The 19,854-nt window shown below is 44.2% G+C and overlaps 1 protein-coding gene across 2 annotated transcripts in view; it reads left to right on the forward strand.

Annotated features, from left to right (window-relative positions):
• Positions 1-19,854, forward strand: part of LOC137355673 (phospholipid phosphatase 3-like) — a 63,115-nt gene that overhangs the window by 12,087 nt on the left and 31,174 nt on the right. Inside the window, exon 1 of one of the 2 annotated variants that reach the window (XM_068021067.1) lies at positions 8,345-8,393. The exons of the other annotated variant lie outside the window; for it this stretch is intronic. Within the exon in view, the coding sequence (XP_067877168.1) occupies positions 8,360-8,393 (34 nt within the window). The 5' untranslated portion in view covers positions 8,345-8,359. Of the gene's footprint in view, positions 1-8,344; positions 8,394-19,854 lie in introns of those variants that run through there. 2 annotated transcript variants of the gene reach the window in all.

Below are 19,854 nucleotides of genomic sequence, written 5' to 3' on the forward strand. Positions count from 1 at the left end.
TTGTTACCCCTGAGAGCTGTGGATGCTCAAGCCGATGAGTATATTCAAGGCTGAGATGGATAAATGTTTTGCACTAAGGGAATCGAGGGGCTATGGGGATTGGGCAGGAACAGTGGAGTTGAAGATGATCAGCCGTGATCTTATTGAATGGCAGAGCACCTCAAGGGACCAAATGGCTGTCTCCTGTGTAACCATTTCTAATGTGAATATCATTCTCCCCACCCCCATCAGGGGGACCGAGAGGTCAGTTGTAGCATCCCAGTTACTGCTCTGCACAGATCAGGGATTCACCTTCCTAATCTAGTACCACACTAGGCAGTGCATTTACCTAATCCACCATCAGAGGAATTGTGGAGTCCATATTTAAAGAACACTAAAGCTGCTCAAACACTTTTGAGGGACGGGGTTACATGAACAAAGACCAATTGGGCCAGAGGTGGTCGATCTAGTGGGTGCTCTCCATCAGGCACTTGACTGAGGGATTTATGGACGGTCCTTTTTAAAGTGCAGGGTTCTTTGGGAATCTTTCATGTAGACAGCTGGCTGCACAGTACAGCAGGGAAAGTACTGATCCTTCAAAGACTTTTTTCCCCCCGGAGACCTACTTTCTCTCTTGCAATTTGTTACGCAACTTAAACAAAAATTTGTTGCAGTCATATATCATTCAGTGCTGACTTAGTGTTTCCACCAACTGTAAACTAGAGCATGTATTAAACAATGGAGGAAGGTTTCCACTGGTCAGTATGGCTGGGAGATTTCCACTGGTCACAATTTTTAATAAATTGTAGACCGGCTACTCCCTGAAAGGCACTATACGACTTTTTCTATATACTTCTATCACATCTCCAGGAACATATTCCAGTATAACTACTGTAATACTGGGATCTCACATGGAAATGAAATGAACGGCCAGTTAATCTCTCTCTGGTTAAGGTTGTATGTTGACCGGGGTTCCCTGCACTTCTCTGGTGCCGTTGGATCATTTGACATGCCCAAGAACTGCAGAAGCAAGCAGACGGGGCCTCAGTTTAACATCTCGGCAGAAAAGCGACACCTTCATCAATGCCTCACTCCCTCGGCACTGGATTTGTGGCCCAAATCTGATCCTGGCTGGGTCTTGAAGCAATAATCTTTTACAGCTTAGTGCTACCAACTGAAGCATGTTGACAAATTTGGATCTGATCCAAAAACAATTTGAGTATTAAAACTGTTTATCTTCTATCATTGTGTCAAATACAGCAGGAATGTGCTCGCTGAAAGCCAGTGATAGGATTGGATACATCCTAAGTGAAATACAGGATTGCTTCTAGATGGAGGGGATGCGTTTTACGGGTGTGGTGAAACAATGTGGTATGGAAGGAAGGGTGGCTTTCTCGTGTGGATTGCGGCAGAGCAATGAGTATCCCATGGGCGTGAGCTGGGAACGGCACTGTCGTCCATCACGCTTGCTGTGCTGTGTAAGAGTCGTGCAGGTGGTGACATTTCAGCATCCTTTCCAACACTCCAGACATTGTAGAAATCGTAATTTAAATGGATGGGTGAGGAAATGCAGACGGATTTCAAGTGGAGAAACTTTGGGTAATGCACAGTGCAGCAGGAAATGTGAAGCCTGTGAACAATGAATGGATGTACGTTATCAAAGGTGAAAAGGAACAGGATGTGGGTGTGACTATTCACCATTAACTTGAGAGTCTGCAGTCAATGCAAGGCTCTTGTCAACAGGACGGATCAAGTGCTCAAATCCATCTCCACCGTATTAGATTATAAAGCACAGCAGATTATTTTAACCCTCGTCAGTAAATCAGAGTTGGAACATTTTTGAGTTTATTTTCAGGAACCAATTATGTAATAGAGAAAGTTCAAAGAAGAATTAGAGGAATGGTGCTGGGACTTGGAATTAAGTTGTATAAAGTGAGATTACTGGGGCTGAAGCTCTATCAAAACAAACAGATGTGTGCATGTGTGTTGGGTGCAAGGATGTCCTTAAAGTCTCCCTGAAAAATGTGACATCTCCACTGATTCATGGGAATCTCTTGCTCGAGACCACCCAAAATGGAGAAGAAACATCCACCAAGGTGCCAGGCAGCTCGAACATCGTCGGCATGCCCGGGCAGCGAGGGAGTGCAAAGAGCAGAAGGAGTGCTCAGAAATTCCAGCATCCCATTCACTCACCTCACCAAACACCACCTGCCCCACCTATGGCAAAGTGTGTGGATCCAGAATTGGACTATTCAGCCACCTAAGGACCCACAATCCTGGAGTGGAAGGAGGTCATCCTCGTTCCCGAGGGTATGCCTCAGAAGAAGTGTTTGTGTGCATTTTGTTTTCTTTAAACAAATGTTATCTGTAAGTTGGTTTTGTGCAAAATGAGAAGACATGAGATAAAATTCATGAACTTCAGAAAAGGGAGCGCAGTAAATAGTAATAGACCTTTTATTTTTTTCTCCAGAAACTCCATGGAGTAGAATTCCAAATAAATATGAGAATGTGGCACCACAGGTTTTATTAAAACAAAAATAAAAAGGTTGGCTAAAAACCTGTATAAAAGGGGGATTGAGGTTGTAAGGATGAGGAGAGAGAGAGAATTCAGCAGAATTTGTTAGTACCTGTGAGCCATGTGGCATGCAGCTTTTCAGAATTTATTCGTGTTGTGCAGGTTGATTGGCCTCGAGTTTAACATCATTGATTACAGGGGTCAGGGAGAAATGTCAGAGAACTTTATCTTTCAGGGGTTTAGCTGTGGTTGATTTTTTTTTTTTCCCCCCCCCTGAAGATTGAGAGGTTTGGATAGAGTCTATGATGCAGTGTGCGTAGAGAATGGGGATGACAAATCAAATAGCATTTTCTCGTTTTATGGTTTATATTCTTGCGAGTCGAATTTTGGAATAACTCTACCGAATCCAGCTATTGCAGCCAATGTCTATATTCCTGAAAGCCAGATTGCAGAACATTGTGTGTGTGTGTGTCAAAGGAGTTCCTGTGACATAGTGTATTAGACTTGTTTACTAAGATGGCTTATATATTAGTATTGATCCCTCCATGACTCCAAATACAGACTCAAGCAGGGACATGGTCCCACAAACAACTAGTCACAGAATCACAGAATTGTTACAGCACAGAAGGAGACCATTCGGCCCGTCATGTCTGCACTGGCTCTCCAAAAGAGCAGTTTACTTAGTTCTATTCCCCGCCTTCTCCCCGTAGCCCTGCACATTCTCCCTTTTCAGATAACAACTCAATTCCCTCTTGAATGCCTCAACTAAATCTGCCTCCGCCACAATCTCAGGCAGTGCATTCCAGATCCTAACCACTCGATGTGAAAAAGTTTTTCCTCCTGTTGCTATTGTTTCTTTTGCCAATTACCTTTTAAATCTGTGCCCTCTTGTTCTTGATCCCTCCACCAATGGGAACAGTTTTTCCCCTATCTACTCTGTCTAGACCCTTTATGATTTTTGAATACCTCTATCAAATCACCTCTAAACCTTCTCTTCTTGAAGAAAATGTCCCAATATCTCCAATCTATCTACATAACTGAAGTTCTTCATCCTGGGAACCATTCCCATGAACCTCTTTTTCTGCTCTCTCTCCAGTGCTTTCACATCTTTCCTAAAGTGTGGTGCCCAGAACTAGACACAATACTCCAGTTGAGGCCAAACCAGTGTTCCATGCAAGTTTAACTGAACTTCCTTCCCTCTGTACTCTATGCCCCTATTAATGCAGCCTAGGGTACTGTATCCTCTATTAACCACTCTATTCACCCTGTCCTGCCTTCAATGATTTATCCACATAGACACCCAGGTCCCACTGCTCCTGCAAACCCTTTAGAATTGCACCCTTTTTATTTTATGTTGTCTCTTTGCGTTCTTCCTACCAAAATGAATAACTTCACACTTCTCTGCATAAAATTTCATCTGCCACTTGTCTGCCCATTCCACCAACTTTACTATATCCTTTTGAAGTTCTACACTATCCTCCTCACAGTTTACAATGTTTCCAAGTTTTGTATCATCTGCACATTTTTGAAATTGTGCCCTGTACACCAAGGTCTAGGTCATTAAATATATAACAGCAACACCCACCTTGGGGAACTCCACTACAAACCTTCCTCCAGTCCGAAAAACTTTCATTAACCACTGCTCTCTAATTCCTGTTGTTCAGTCAATTTCGTATCCATGTTACTACTGTCCCTTTTATTCCATGAGCTATAACTTTGCTCACAAGTTGGCACTTTATCAAATGCTTTTTGTAAGTCCCTGTACACCACATCAACAGTATTGCCCTGATCAACCTTCTCTGTTACCTCATCAAAAAACTCCAGCAGGTTAGTTTAGCTCAATTTAGTCAACCTCATCTGGCCATTCCTTGTGAGAGAGTCTGGACAATGAGGGAATCTCTGTTCTCATTTCAGTTCCATGCATGTACATGTGCACTTTCACGCAGTCACTTCATAGTGAATGGGAGTGAGACCCTTCGCTTATTTTTTTTTGTTTGTTTTTCCTTCCCCGGCCCCAAGACACTTCAGCCAACTGTAGTGCCCCTACCTACCCCGAGTCTGGAAATGACCTAGTGCAACACAGGTTGGGAATGGAAGTCTGGGTCTTCTGGTTGCATGGCTCAGCTATTACTGCCTATAGTGGTGAGCCACCAGGGACTCTAATTCAAGTAAGGTTACAGTCATGAGTTAATGGATATAAAATGCCAATACTAATTATTAACCTTTGCCTCACCTCTACTCTCGGCGTGTTGACAGAGAATCTAAAAGGAGTTACACGGGGACATTTTGAGGTCAGGCTGATCATTACCCTAAAGTTAAACAATCAGATTATTGTGGTCAATCCTGTTAACTCTTCGAGTGCTGAAAGAAAATTTTGGGGCCCTACCTGATGGGCGAACAGTCTTTCGTTAACGTCAAAGTAAAATGGTGTCCCTGTTACTCCGTTTGATTGAAACAATCTTGAGAATTTTCAGCAGCTACAATCATGCCTCTGTGCCTGGGCTAGGTAGAAAAAAAAACAACAGTCATAGCTGCTACTCCTGATCATGATCTAGTGACTGTGTTGGATCAGGTTGGCTGTGATTACTCATGCGTTTTGACACTCACTATTGTTCATAGATGAGGAATGGCCACGTGAGTGAGGTGTGTACGGACAGTCCAGTATAACCCTGAAATTCCTCCCCACCCTTTCCCCCTGGCCTTTCTGTTATGCTGTGATTGAAATCACAAAGTGGGGAAGACTGGGGCATGAACTCAAAATCCTCCCAGTTTGGGACAAAAATGGATTCGTAAATGAAAATATTGCAATATGGGGCAGTTCTCTGAACTGCTTATTAAATCAACTTGAGCTAAGATTTTTCAAATATTGAATATTTAATGTGCAATTTATGCTGATGTCTACAATTACTAGTCAACAGCGTCCTTGATTCCCAGTTGCCCACAATTCCTAGAATATTCCCTGTACTAAGTGTTCTGGCACTGATTGCTTGGCTCCATTTCAAATTAAATTTAACTATTGAACCCTCCAAAGGGCAGCAGTAATGTCCATTGTTTACTCTCAGAAAGTGAGTATTAATCACACTCGAATCAGTGGAGGCTTTTCATTAGCTATCAGCTAACAAGCTCCGAAAACAGACAACAGCTGAGGGGGAATCTCTCCCAGTGCTTTAATAGGTTTGAGTGCAGGCCTGGTACCACCTGCTGAGGCCCTGTTCATTGACGTGTTTGACTGGAAGGTTTAGATTGATTGATTCTGCAGTAATTCCTTAGCCTTTTAATTGATGTGCATGGTGATGATGAAGGTACCAGTGTCTCACTTAGTGGACAGTTTATTAATGAGATCAGTCGTGCTCCTGGGAAGGAGAACTTTTCTTCCTGTTTTCTCTTTTTCTAAAAGGTGCTGACTGGTTGCTGAGGCACTTCTTCCATCTGTTACCCAAGTGCCTTCTCCTATTGACATTCCTTGTCTGGACTAACATGATATTCAGATATAGGGGCATCACAGCCAAAGCTGATCTTGTCCTTATGTGTCTTTGCATTCAGGCACGCTCATTCCAGCAGGTGTTATTGGAAAGCAATTCGGAGTGAGAGCTTGGAATGATTTCTCTTTTTTTTTTTTCCCCCCCACATTATTAGATCATGGGCACAGAAGCCAATTGTAGCATCTTTAATTGGTTCTCTAGCGAGGATTAGCTAACCCAGCACAGACTGGGGATCAAACAGTGATCCTTGCTGTTCTGTGTGATTCAGTCACTCGCTGCCTTGATGAGGAGGAAAAAGCAAAACCCAGCGTGTCCGTTGTGTTCTACCTCAACCGTGGTCCAATCCACATGGTGCGTTGACCTAGGTGACGGGTGTTAATTCTGGTGAATGGGACGTGTTTTCACTTTGTCAGCATCAAAAATTCCTAGATCAGGCACGGTACGATCTGAGTGCAGGGTAGAACTCTCTCTGCACTACCTCATCAGTGTACCTACAGTCAAAGCTCAACAGAGGTTGTACCACTGTTGCATTTTTCATTCCAGACTAACTGTCCTTGTGGCACTGGTGAGCAAGATTGCTGACAACTGCCAGTTTTCTGTTGCAGTTAACATGTTTGCTAAGACATAAGGGATGTCTGAATGATGTTGTGATGTCACTATTTTCAGACAGGGTTAAAGCAGGTTGCACCTGGGCTGCCTGTGTTGTATGGAGCCATCCCAACCCGACTGAGTAACTCGCTGTGTGTAACACTCCGTCCAAATCCGTACAGCTGATGGGGCCACAGATGTCACTATGAAAGGGTGGAGACGGTCGGTGCTCAGAGCAGAGCTCGGGTGGTGCAGTTGGGTCTCGACATGCCAGAGCTAGTGAGCAGCAAAATCAGACCGGGGTTTCAGCTGACTGCTATCTGTGAACCCTACTGGGGTGTGAGTATTTTAGGTGGGGGGGGGCAGGATGAGGATTGATTCTGATGCCTTCTGCAGTTGAATCTCGAGGTACCAAAGTGTCACAGGCCCCCAATTAAAAGAGTACACTGACGAGCAGAAACATTGGAAAAGGAGGACATGAAATGGACGAGGGAAACAAAAATGCTTCTTGAAGCTGCCGTAATTTGTCACGTTATATGGAAAACAATCCCTATCTGCTGTTTATCAGTTATCTCAGACAGGAAATGCCAGCATGCATTCCTGTAGCCTCTCTCTGTCTGTACTTTTACACTCCTTAACTTTAGGAGAAAGCAAGTTGTCAGGTGGGGCAAATGCTGGGTTGCATTCCTAATGCCTGTTCATGTGTGACCTACACTGTAACAGCTAAAGTGACGGCAAACACCGTCGAAAGCAGAGTAATAGACATCACACCCAGCAGCACAGAGAGTGGTGAACCACCCAGATTCACTTTACCTGGGTGGGAGGGTAAGAGGAGGAATGAAGGAGCAATGGCAGACTTGTGTTTATTGCTTTATGTTTTTGGGCAGTTAGTTTATGGCCGGGTTTCTAAGCAGCGTGACAATTGCTGTGTACTTTTGAAGCAGTTTGTTTATTGCTATTTTTATTTAGGGCACCATTTTAATGGCTGTGTTTATTGCAAAGTTTTTTTTTGAACGGTTTGTATTAGTGTTTTTTTGAGCAACATGCTTTTTTGTTTATGGCTGGGTTTTTTTTTTGACCAGTGGGTTTATTGCGCACTTATGTTGTGCCTCAGCAGAACACATTCCAATCTCTCCAAATGCAGATGCTGCGAATCTCCTTCTGTACGTGACCCAATCTGGATGCTGTATTTGAATGTGAAGTATTCGCCCAGTGCACAAACAGTTGTGCAACCAATTTATGTTGGTTCCCTGTAGATTAGCCTTTGGCAGAGGAAGTGGGAACAAGCTGACCTGTTAACATCAGATTCTGCAGCTTTTGTGGGATCTCTGATTCTTGAAGAGGAATTCGGCTATTGGCTGAAGGGTTTTTTCTCCCTAGATTTCCCTCTCTCCTTCCCTCCCCACCTGAAGGTGCTGGCTGTGGCTGCAGTAGTTCCAATTGCATGGCTGCCAGACAGCTGACATGAATTGTTCTTTTGCCTGCAAGACGACTGATGGGTTTTGAATAGCAGGGACATCATGGTGAAGCCCTGACCCTGTGCTCACCTGAGTCCACGTGGGCTTTCCAGCAGTTAACTGAATAGCAATCAGGAGTGGGAACCCTGACTGCTTCCCCATGTCCTAGCCTGGGTCAGTGGGAACAATCACAGCACCCTAAACTGCAGGCCCAATAGCAATGAGTTAAAATGCACTTTTCCATTCTGTTGAGGAAAGTAGATACTGAGGGCAGGATTCAGCCATAATGTCTTCGAGACCTAACCCCGTGCCTAGAAACCTAGGCAACCAGTGTGCAAATGAGCTGGGACAACAGAAATCCCTTTTTATCAGGTGAGGAATGGCCTGCCAATTTGCACCTGATGAGGTGACTGACAGCTTGTGTATCTTAACTGTCGCGTTTGTTTATTTACATGAAACCTTTACACAGCATCTCATCTGTGAAGAAATCCTGCCAGAGTGGATGCACTTAACTGCCGTGGGATTAACAAGAGACAAAAGATTAAATAACTCGCGGAGTAAACACTTGACCGCTGTCAACTGCTGGCTAGTAAACCAGGCCCCAATTCCCTGAGCCTCCCCTCAGGCCTGGATATTAACTGGTGCTGTTAGTCAGTCCCTAATGAAACCTCTTGCATTGTTTCTCGGGTCTGGTTTTATCAAGCATCCCCTTTTTCATTGGATAATTTTAACATAATTAGCAGTTCACTCAAAGAATCTTTTTTCTGTTTTGCATCAATTAAATTATGCTTGGAACAGTTGATTAAATATTTGAAAGCTTTTGTTTTGGTTGCTTGCCTCCGATGAGCGCAGTATCTGGTAAACTCTGGTCTGGAACTGGAGCTGTATTGACGAGGTATAATCCTTGTGTTGTAATGTGTATTTTATTAAGTAATTCTTGGAAAGGTCCCTTTTTACCAAGTGGGCTGTGCAACTATAGAATCAACAGTACCATGGGAGGTACAGTGATAAGTGGGTGATTTGCTCATTGCGTGTGGCCTGCCTCGCAGTGTAAACGCTTTGCAATGCAGCTATGTTTTATTTATGATTTATTACCCTCGACTCTGAGCTTCTCCCGTGTGCATGCTGTAGCGGTCCCCTCTCATCGGAGCGATTTTAACAGGCCAGAGCCCTACTCCTGCAACTGTACCCCACCCCTGCTAGTGAACCACAGGCTGCATCTGTGCTGGGCCTGCCAAAGCCTCCCACACCCCCCCCCCCCCCCCCCCCCACCACAAACACAAACCTAAATTGCTAAATTGGCAACCCTGCTTTACTGAAGAAGCAAGGGACCAGTCTGAGGTTTGGCTCTCAGTATTAACCCAGGGACAAAGAGTCCCCAGCAGGAGAACACTCTAAAGTAAAAACATGAATTTCTTTCTGAAAGTTTGCTCCAGGATTGCATCTTTAACATTTTAAAAAAAATTTTAAGCAGTCGGCTTTTATGGCACCGTTTTTAAAAAAAAAAAGTAAGATCTCAAGCTGGATTGGATACCGATTAGCAGTTGGGAGAAGGATTAGATAAGATGACTGAAGGTGAGGTCCAAGATTTGAAGATGGGAGAATTGTAGCTCAGTGGATGTGAGGGATGGTTGATGGCTTTTCCATCAATTGAGGAGTGAGGGGGATTCAGAATCAGCAGGGTAAAAGTCAGCAGCTGTGAAAATGGACTGAGTCAGGTTTCAAAGGTAGGATGGGGATGAGAGGATTGGAAGGATAGAATAGCGGGATAGTAGAGTATTGGGATTTTAACAGCAATGACTCAGTTTTCCTCACCTGAACACAGCAAGTAGCAACTGTTATCAGATTAGTAACTATCCTTTAGATAGAATAAGGAAAGAATTTTCACTGAGCAGATATGTTGGCAACAGCAGAAAGCAATGCCTGGAGCTAACTGCCGACTGTTGCAATTAGTTCTGAATTAAAACATCAGAGGAATTTTGTGCATCATTATAATATAAATGTTTGTTAGCTGGGGAATGTAACTTTAAGAAAAGAACTTGCAATTATGTAGCACCTTTCACGACCTCAAGATCTGTTGGATTGTGGAAAACGCAGCAATCAATTTGTGCACAGCAAGATCCCACAATGAGTTAATGACCAGGATTTTTTTTTTTTTTGATGTTGACTGATGGATAAATATTGTCCAGGACATTTTCGAATAGTGTCTTGGAATATTTTATGTACACCTAAGAGGGCAGACAGGAGGTTTAATGACTCATTCCAGAGCCGTCACTCCCTCAGTACTGCTTTGAAGTGTCAGCCTAGATTATGCACTCAAGTCCCTAGAGTGCGGCGTGGATCCATGACCTACTGACGAGGTTAAAATGCTGCCAACCTACACCTTTTCATCTATGTTCCCTTGTCCATTTTGTCCCTTGATTGTGGCCCCCTTTCACCCCATCTGTCCGGGAAGCACTGCTTTTCACTACTGCATGCTGGCCCATCCAAGTGGCCACTTGTTACTCTTGGGCCTAGATAGCGAGTTGTCAGCAGGCTATTTGACTATAATTGCTGAGCCCAATTCTAGCTTCACCTGACAATATGATTGGGAGCAGGAAGCCCAAATGTTTGAGTCCTTACCCAGAGCCCCTTGCTGCTCCTAACAACCGCCCCGGCGCCACTGCAGATGAGATCAAGTAGTTTGGTGCAGACTGCAATTGGAACCAGGGACCCTCTTGGTCCTGAATGGTGCGGAGAAATATTATACAACATCTTTATTCACACAACCGGAGGAGGGAACTTAGCAATATCTCATTATTGGGTAGTACAATGGTTCATTGAAGGAGTCTTTGTGAAACTCTATCCAACAGGGCATCCACTGCTCCTGCCCACTGTGTGGCGAGTAATTTGATTTGAAGGCAGATTTTTGTAGAGCCACATCCTCGTTATTGGTTCTCTGCAGGTCAAGATGTTTATGCTGAGGAGACCTTGAATTTCTTGAATGAAAGAGCCTCTTTCAATCCCAGATGCCCTAGTGGATGAGGCACTGCCTGTGTAGCTCAAAGCTACACAGACTAGAAGGCCCCAGGTTGGATCGCTTGCTCACTGGTCCACGGTTATACAGGAGGACTTGCTCTTTTACTGGCCAGCGAGCTTCTGGGGAAAGGTACCCCAAGAGTTTAGCACCTTGAGAGGAGGGGAAACGTTTTTGTAAAAAGCAGCAGCAAAATCTTTCCCTTCACGTTGAGCAGCAAAAATAATCTCTCCGCTGTGATGTGAAGTGTAGTGATCGACTCTGGTAGTATCATAGTTCATTGATAAAGAACCACTCTCGCTGTCAAACTGTGTCTCCACAATAGGTGGCATTCTAACCTGGGCGAGACATATCCACGTGCCAGAGCCATTGTTTTCATTGCCCTTGGCCCTTTACAGTCAGCTCACTCCTCTTTGAGCTCACTCCCAATCATTGGCAGACCACTTTCTCTTCCCCCATTTCCCCATCCCCCTCAACCCCCATGCTTGTAAATATCAGATTTCCCAGCCAGCGATAGCAGAGGTATCATAGCAGCACACTCAAAGGGTGAGTCTGGTTTCCAACAACCATCCTTTCCTTCATTCTATGTAGTAGCCTAGTCTGCTCACTGGGTCAGAACGTGGAATTGTTTATACTGAAACATTAGCAGACTCCTTCCTTGTGATCAGGGTTTGGTACAGATTGCCCACGTCCCCTGTTGCTTACTAGTCTACTGAAGCTCACACTTTAGCATCAGGTAGAATTGCTCGCACATCTCCCAGTATGGCTACCTGACTGTCAGCAGGTGTGAAACTCTCTCCCGGTATGAGTACTTACCCTGTCCTAGTAATGGGTATGAACCCTATCGCCTTACAATTCACAGAAGATGCTAGGCATGAAGGCCTTGCTTTGTTTTTATTTTATTTGCTGCATTTTGCACTCCGTATATAGCACAGCACAGGACCATTGCAGTCCAGTTGGTTGAATACAAAGTTTACAAAAATGTAATCCTGTGCCTTACTCTATCTCTTTTGAAACCTCAATTACTTCTTTCACCAAGAACACTCTCTCACACATTCATCATCCTCCAACTGAGCTCTAGTTTATGGCCTCTTGGTTATAGAGTTTGCAGTCACGCCAAGCAAGATGTTAGGGCTCCGTTTATTTATGGGAAGTTGTCAGGGTTGTACTTTGCAGAAGTGAGTGGACCAGTCTCAGTTTGGACTTTGTATCAAGTTGTGACTCAAGCTCACAGTCTACAAATCTCATCTGGTCTGCTAGTATGCCTGTGCCAGAAACCCATAGTTCAGTGTGCAAACAAGCCTAGTACTTCAATCATCTTCCTGCACAGAACAATCTGCCCTTATACAAAAATTAAACAGAGTTGAAACCTAGTTCCTCACCAGCCAGATTGCACCCACTCGGGTTTGAATAGGTTCACGTTTTCAGCCCAGTTACTACAAACCTCCTCTCTTACCAGGTTTCCTCACCTCCTGACGTAGCTAGGTTAGGAATTCATGGGTACAGGTGATCCTCCATTGCCTCACCTAAACGACCATTCATATGGAATCCTAGACGATGAATATCGGTAGGCTGTTCACCTGCAAGGGGCATCATGGTGGAGCCACATCCAGTTCTCACTGCAGGCACGTGCTTTCCGGCAGGCGCCTCCAAATAGCAACTGAGAGCAGAATCCTACCTAAATTTTTCTCAAGTTCTGTGACAACAACAACAACAACTTGCATTTATACAGTGCCTTTAACATCGTAAACTGTCCCAAGGCGCTTCAGAGGAGTATAATCAGAAGAAAATCGACACCATATTGCTTCCCTGGCAATGATCAGCCAGGTTCATGCAGCCTGGGACCTTCAGCGTTTGTTATAGCTTAGTAATCCAATAGGCAGTGGATTTATTTATTGAGCTTTGCACACTCGTCTATAATACCAAAGCACTAAGTCAAACTGTCAGCCCTCTGTGTGCCTCACTGGAGCAGTATTTGCTCATTTTACCATCAGTCCTGGAACACCAGAGAGAATGTTTACTGCCTCAAAGGATTTTGAGTTCCCCAAGGAGTCCCACTCCATCCATCTAACGTCTATTCCTGATTTCCAGCTCAATTTCCAAGAAATCGATGGAGCTGTTCCCAGCAATCTGTTGCTGGCTTGCGTTTAGGCTTTCTGTTGACTTGGTCTCTAACAACAGGTGAAGGGAACGCTGGCGTGCCTTCTAATGGAGAGGGATTCCTACTGCCTCAGTATGTAGCTGCGAGGTAACAAAGGGATCGCAATGGTAAATACCTCACTACTTCTACAAGCAAGACTCCACCATGTGTGACCAGCAGATATTTTGGGCTCGAGTAAAGACTTTAATCGTTGCACTGCTGCTCCTGATGAATCATCATCATCATTTTTCTTTGAAAATGTGTTACACAAATGTCAATGTTTCCATTGTCTTTATTGTTTGCTGCTCTACACCGGACATCTCATCTTTGACTAATTCAGTCTATTTCTGGTGTATATGCATCACTTTTTTTTTTTTTCTTTTGTATGGTTAATACTTTTCACCGAGCTACAAACGTACATTGCAAATCAGAGGGCGTCCTGTTCAAACTGTGCTCTGGTGAGACTGCACCTTGAATACCATGTTCTGGTCACCAAGTCGCCAGCAGTTGAGAGAAGAGCCATAAGGCTGATTCCTACTGTCAGGAAAGACTGGGCTGTTCAGTGTGGAAAGGAGGGGACTGGCTGCTGCTATTTTATATGAGTATATAAGCTTGTAAATGGTTGCTGGTTAGTGCTGGATGAATGGCAGTCAATGCTGAATGATTTCTGTCTGCCACTGCTGTCCTTGAGTGATTAGTGTGACCTTATAAACAATCTTACAGGGGTTCAAGGAAAAGGGAATAGAGCAGTAAACACATTTTTCACATCTTAAGGTCAGTCTTAGTTCAACAGCTCAATGGTCACTGCATCTAAATTGACTTATACTAACTACCATGCCTGACGGGCAACAGCTGAAAGTTAATATTACTACAATGGGATACTTTGTGCAGTGCACAGATAATTATTAGATTTAAAAACTGGTTTGAGTTACATTCAAAAGTTTAGAAACAAAACAGATATCAATAAGAGCACTTTCTATGGAATGAATGGGGACATGGGTAGTTCTGACTAATTACTGGGCTGGCCCTTGTCGCAGCTGTCCTAGAATGGGTTAATGTGACCCTATAAACAATCCTGTTATCATTATAGGAAAGCTAGCCAATAACAAGGAAAATGGAGTAAACACATATTTTATTCAACCGCGTCTTCCTCCGGCTAGCACAGAAATATTGAGATGTGTTGTGTTGTGTACGGATGGTTTATTGGATTAGAAGCTGGTTTGAGTTACATTTCTCTCTGCGGTTTTCAGATGCCTGACACAGCTGCATTATGTGAGTTTGTGTTTGTATTCACTCTTCCTCCTCCACAGTTCCATGGTGGCTTTAGCAGCAGTTCATGATCAGTGACACTTCACTGAGCACCCCTTAGCCCAAATTGATGTTGGGGAGAATTGTGAACACTCTTGGTTTCTCAATTCAGGAATTGCTGTGGAGACAAATGGGCATCCACCATTTTATTGTAAAGAAAACCTGAGCTTTCAGAATTGTGACGATGTGCATCCCAAACTGCAACAATCATCGATTAGTAGAGCTTGCAACCATTCCACCCCTTCACACTCTCCCGAACCTCCCTCTCCACCATCAAAAGTCTCTTGATTCAGTCTTTGGCTCCCTGTTCTGATATCTCTCCTACTTTCTGCTCTGTGCCTGCTGCTCCCTTTTTTGTAAAGCACCTTGATATGTTTCAGTATGTTGATCGGTCCAATACAAGTTTTTATATACAGTTCATAAGATGTGGGTGTTGGCAAGGTCACCATTTATTGCTCATCCCTAATTGCCCTTAAGAAGTTGATGCTGAGCTGCCGCCTTGTACCGCTGCAGTAGGTACGCCCACAGTGCTGTTCGGGAGGGAGTTCCAGGGATCAAGTTTGTGGATGAAATTATAATAACTTTGACAAATGAGCAGCAAAAAGACTATTTGCCTTCTCGCTGCGAGTCAGAATCGCGCTCTTGCAGCCTTCTTGGTGACCACAAGTGAACCAACATCAACAGAGGCTGGTGGAAGTTCACCCACTTGCCCTCTCTACTCTAATGTAATGCATGGCTGGGTCATCTTCCCTCCTTCCTGAAGGTGCTGACTCCTCCCTTTTAAGGTATCATTCCAAAGGTGTTGGTGTCATCTGGTACCACATTCAATTGACCATTCTTCATCTTTGGAATCTAATCAGGAGTTGTTGGCATGTAGGCCAAAGCCCAATCTTGCCCAAGTCACTGAATAGCACTCGGGGGTGGGGTGGGTGTAGGAAGCTGAAGCCAATGGTAGCACCACAACTACTGCCCTGACTTGGTACAGTTGAAAGAGCTTTGAAATCTGTACAGCTCTGCATCACTGTGGTGATGGAGCATACACCTCCAGGGCAACTTGTAGGAACCTGATATTCAATGCTTTTCTGATTTCCCTTGAAGCTTCACATGACCTTCAGGTAAAACACTACATCCTTCTGTTTCCCTGTGGTTTCTATCCTTTTGCTACTGCGTGTCTCTACTTTTAAGAAAGTTGCCTCTCACATTCAGCAAGATTTCACAGGCCACATGCACGTAGCAATAAACACAGTGGATTAGCTCTGAAATAGTGAGAAATAAAATAGCAGCAAACTTCAAACAGGTTCTAATTTATTGAGAAGGGAGTAAAAAGTTAATTTGTGCCAACCATAACACTTGACAGTACAGAGGGGAGTCAATCAGCCCTCTTTGAAAGGGCTAGCCACTAAGTCCCCTTTCCCCAATCTGCTTTTTTCTCTCATGTTTATCCATTTCTCTTTTAAAAGCTGTTGGAAATTTTGCTTAGTTTCTGCTTGAATTATGTACTCTGGCCAAGAAACCTCTCAGCCTCTCCCTTTATTCTGTTGCTGATGAGTTTTAGTATATGCCCTCTAGTTACTGACTCACCAACCAGTGGAAACAGATTCTCCCTATTGACCCTAGCAAAACCCTTCATAATTTTGAACACCTCCATCAGTCATTTTTTTTTTTTTTAAGCCCCCGTCTCAGAGGAAGGTTTGAAGATAAATCGCATTACACAGTGCAGATGTGGGGCTGGGCAAGCAGGAGTGTGGCCAGAATTAATGTGCAAGGAGGTCGCCAGTTCAAGACCCTGGGCTGCTTCTAACTTAATCATTTTGCTGAATTTAATCCATTCCCCATCTGACGGCAAGACATTCCATCTCCGAGGAAGGGAAGCACTGACATTTCCCAGCCCGCCCATACGGTTCACATTTCCTGACTTTCTGATTGAGCAGAAATGCAACTTGTGGAGAATTTCACAGCCTGGGCTTTCCTGACGAGTTGGGGTTGAGGGTGGCAAGGTGGCGGGGCGGGTTTGCAGAGAGAAAGAGAGAGAATACATTTTAAAAGGGAGAAGTAGTTTTGGAGTCAAATAAACCTGAACCTGCCACTAGCAATGAATAAATTCACACTCTGGCAGCTTCTATTGGTTTCTGTAACTTGGGGAAAAGATTCTGGACTGTAGATTTGTGCAGATTCACGAGAATGCAACAGGAAGAAACTAAAAGGAATGTCCCTGAGAGATGGAGTCCTCAAATCCTGCCACTTTGGGGTGGGTCAACTGCACATTCCAGCTGTGCTTTATACTGTGGTTTCAGTTATGCGTGAGTGCATTTTTATTCAAGTTTTTAAAAAAACACACTGCATTTATCTAGCACCTTTTTAAAGTAGTAAAGCATCCCAAGGCACTTCACAGGAGTGTTATCAAATTAAATTTGACTCACATGATATCTTTATACAGATGACCAAAAGCTTGGTCAAAATAGAAGCGTCTTAAAGGAGGACAGATGGTTAGAGGGGCGGAGAGCTTCAGGGAGGAATTTCGAGAGCTTGGCAGTTGAAGGCATGGCCACCAATTGTGGAATTATTACAATCGGGGAGGTTCAAGAGGCCAGAATTGGAGGAGCGCAGCGACCTTGGAGAGTTGTGGGGCTGGAGGGAGGAGTTAGAGGTAGAGAGGGACGAGGCCATGGAGGGATTTTAAAATGAGGCTGAACACTTTCAGTCTTTGCACCCCAGGTGGTATTGGTACTCTCAGACCAGATATGGTATGGATTAGAGACACTGCCCCTCTGACTTGGCAATGCACCTCAGTCCCAACATCACGGTACCTTCCACTGTGTCACTGGACCAGTTTCATTCACTGTCTCACGCCAACATTCTTCCCTCGTGCTCATGCTTTCTGTCTGCCTCACTGCCTCCCCCCTCTCTCGCTCATGTTTTTGGGGCACTACCCATTGTGACTTTATGTACCCTGGAAATGGGTATGAAAATGCCCTGATGCTTTATACTTAAATTAAAATCAGTAAGCCTATGGTGAATTTAAAGTCAGCTCCAGACTTGCAGGTAGTGTTGCCGAATCTACAAAACTGATCTTACTACACCACTGAATTCCTTTATCTCCTGTACCTGTGCTGAACTTAAACCCAAGTTGCAGAGGTGAAAAGATAGTGATGAATGCCCCTATCCTGTCAGAGAAAGGACACTTTTAATGCCCCCTGCTTGAACTGGCCACAGTTGGTTTTATTCCCCTAAATGTATTACATCAGAAGACTGATGGGAAACCTTGTACTGACCTTTCAGTATGACACTACCAGTGTAATATTTCACATTAGTCTTCTAATGCTCATCAGGGACAGAAGGGATTTAATCTCAACCCAGGAGTTGCACAATCCTAATTTGTCATATTGAGATGTTGGGTTTGATCCTCTGCAATTATCATTACAAACCTCATTTGGAGAACTGGGAATTACAGAATGGGCTGGGGATAATATTATACACTTGGGGCGGGGGTAGATTCCTGTATAAAATGGGGATAGTATTATACACTGGGAGGGGGTAGATTCCTGTATAAAATGGGGTTAGTATTATACACTGGGAGGGGGTAGATTCCTGTATAAAATGGGGTTAGTATTATACACTGGGAGGGGGTAGATTCCTGTATGGGCTGGGTGAAGCACTCACAACATATAAAGTAATAATAAGGCCAGTTTAATAACCCAGACTCCCAATGGCACCTTCCGGGGAGAAGCAGAATTCCAGAATGATCAAGAAGGATGGGAGAGCCAGCTTCTACTAACCGTGTCATGGATGCTCCTTCTCCAATGGGCCCTCAATCTTGTCGGAGATGTCAGTCATCACTCATTCTGGTTTGACTAAGAGCAATGCACAGACACCCCCAGCATACAAATTCCCTAACACTCTACGTAAACATTCTGCAAGGCTCAGGATAGCCTGGGCTTAAATAGTTAAAAAGCAACTGTGGCCCACTTGATTTTGGCACCTCATCCATCACCTTAAACATTCACACCCTCCACCACTGACGCACAGTGGCAGCAGCATTTACCATACAGGTCTGCTACCCGACGACTTGTCGGGTTCAGGCCGGGTCGGGTTGCACTTCCAGATCCGGCATTCGGGCTCCGCTCTGGTCGGGCCAGGCCGGGTCGGACACTGTAAGCGGCTCCACTGTTAATATAATTTTTGGACTAGAAAGGTGTTTTTTAAAGTTATTTTAAGCTTGTGCAGATCAGCAACGAAGTGAAAAATGGAAGGTAAGTTAACTGATGGTCGGGTGCGGGAAAAAATAGAAGGACTCTGGTCGGATGTGGTTCTGTCGGGCGCGGGTCGGGGTTTGTTTTTTTTTTTTGCAGACCCGTGTAGACCTTTAGTTTACCATGTACAAGATGCACTGCAGCAACTCACGAAGGCTCCTTCAACAGCATCTTCCAAACCCGTGACCTCCACCACCTAGAAGGACAAGGGTAGCAGATGCATGGGAACACCACTGCCTGCAAGTTCCCCTCCAAGTCACACACCATCCTGACTTTGAACTATATCGCCGTTCCTTCACTGTGGCTGGGTCAAAATCCTGGAACTCCCTCCCTAACAGCACTGTAGGGTGTACCTGCCCCTCAAGGACTACAGTAGTTCCAGAAGGCAGCTCACCACCACCTTCTCGAGGGCAATTAGGGATGGGCAATAAATGTTGCCTTGCTAGTGACTGTCACATGAAAGAATAAAAACAAACACAGCCGTCTCGATGGGCTGAATAGACCGCTGCAGTTCCACTGTGTCACCCAAGGGGATAGAAGGTCCAGATACTGTTACCTAGTCAGCTGTGCAGCTAATTGAAGAAAAGAACTGTCAGTTGTTGGATTTTTCACACTGGGAATAGCCATGACGGAATCAGTAATACTCTTTTCCTTTTCTAATTTTCCAATTCTGTAAAATATGTAAAAACCCCTGAAAAAAAACAATTCATGGGCTGGAATAAAAATATCTCTATTTCTAAATGTCATGATTCCAACAAGTTGTACTTCTATAGCATCTTTAATAATGCAATAAACCCTCTCGAGGAGAGAAACAGACCCTGAGCAGTAACGGGTAATTTAGAGAAGGACCTGTTTTGATGGACCAATAAGGGTGACACTGGATAATCAGTGTAAAAAGTGCCCCTTTTAGGGGACTAACGGCCCTTCCTGAATGTTGGGATACAATAGGCTCCACTTTAACTGAATTGCAGATAAAACTGGATGTACATTTCATGCTAACAGCAGTCTTGGTTTTTAATGAGACAAAGGACTAACTTAAAAGATGAATTGGCGGATTTGTTTGTCTTCCCTCATCAGTCCATCCGGAAGATGTGTGGGAACTATTACAAGCAAATAACT

The sequence above is a fragment of the Heterodontus francisci genome, chromosome 43, assembly GCF_036365525.1.
Source record: "Heterodontus francisci isolate sHetFra1 chromosome 43, sHetFra1.hap1, whole genome shotgun sequence".
In the NCBI taxonomy this organism is placed as follows: domain Eukaryota; kingdom Metazoa; phylum Chordata; class Chondrichthyes; order Heterodontiformes; family Heterodontidae; genus Heterodontus; species Heterodontus francisci.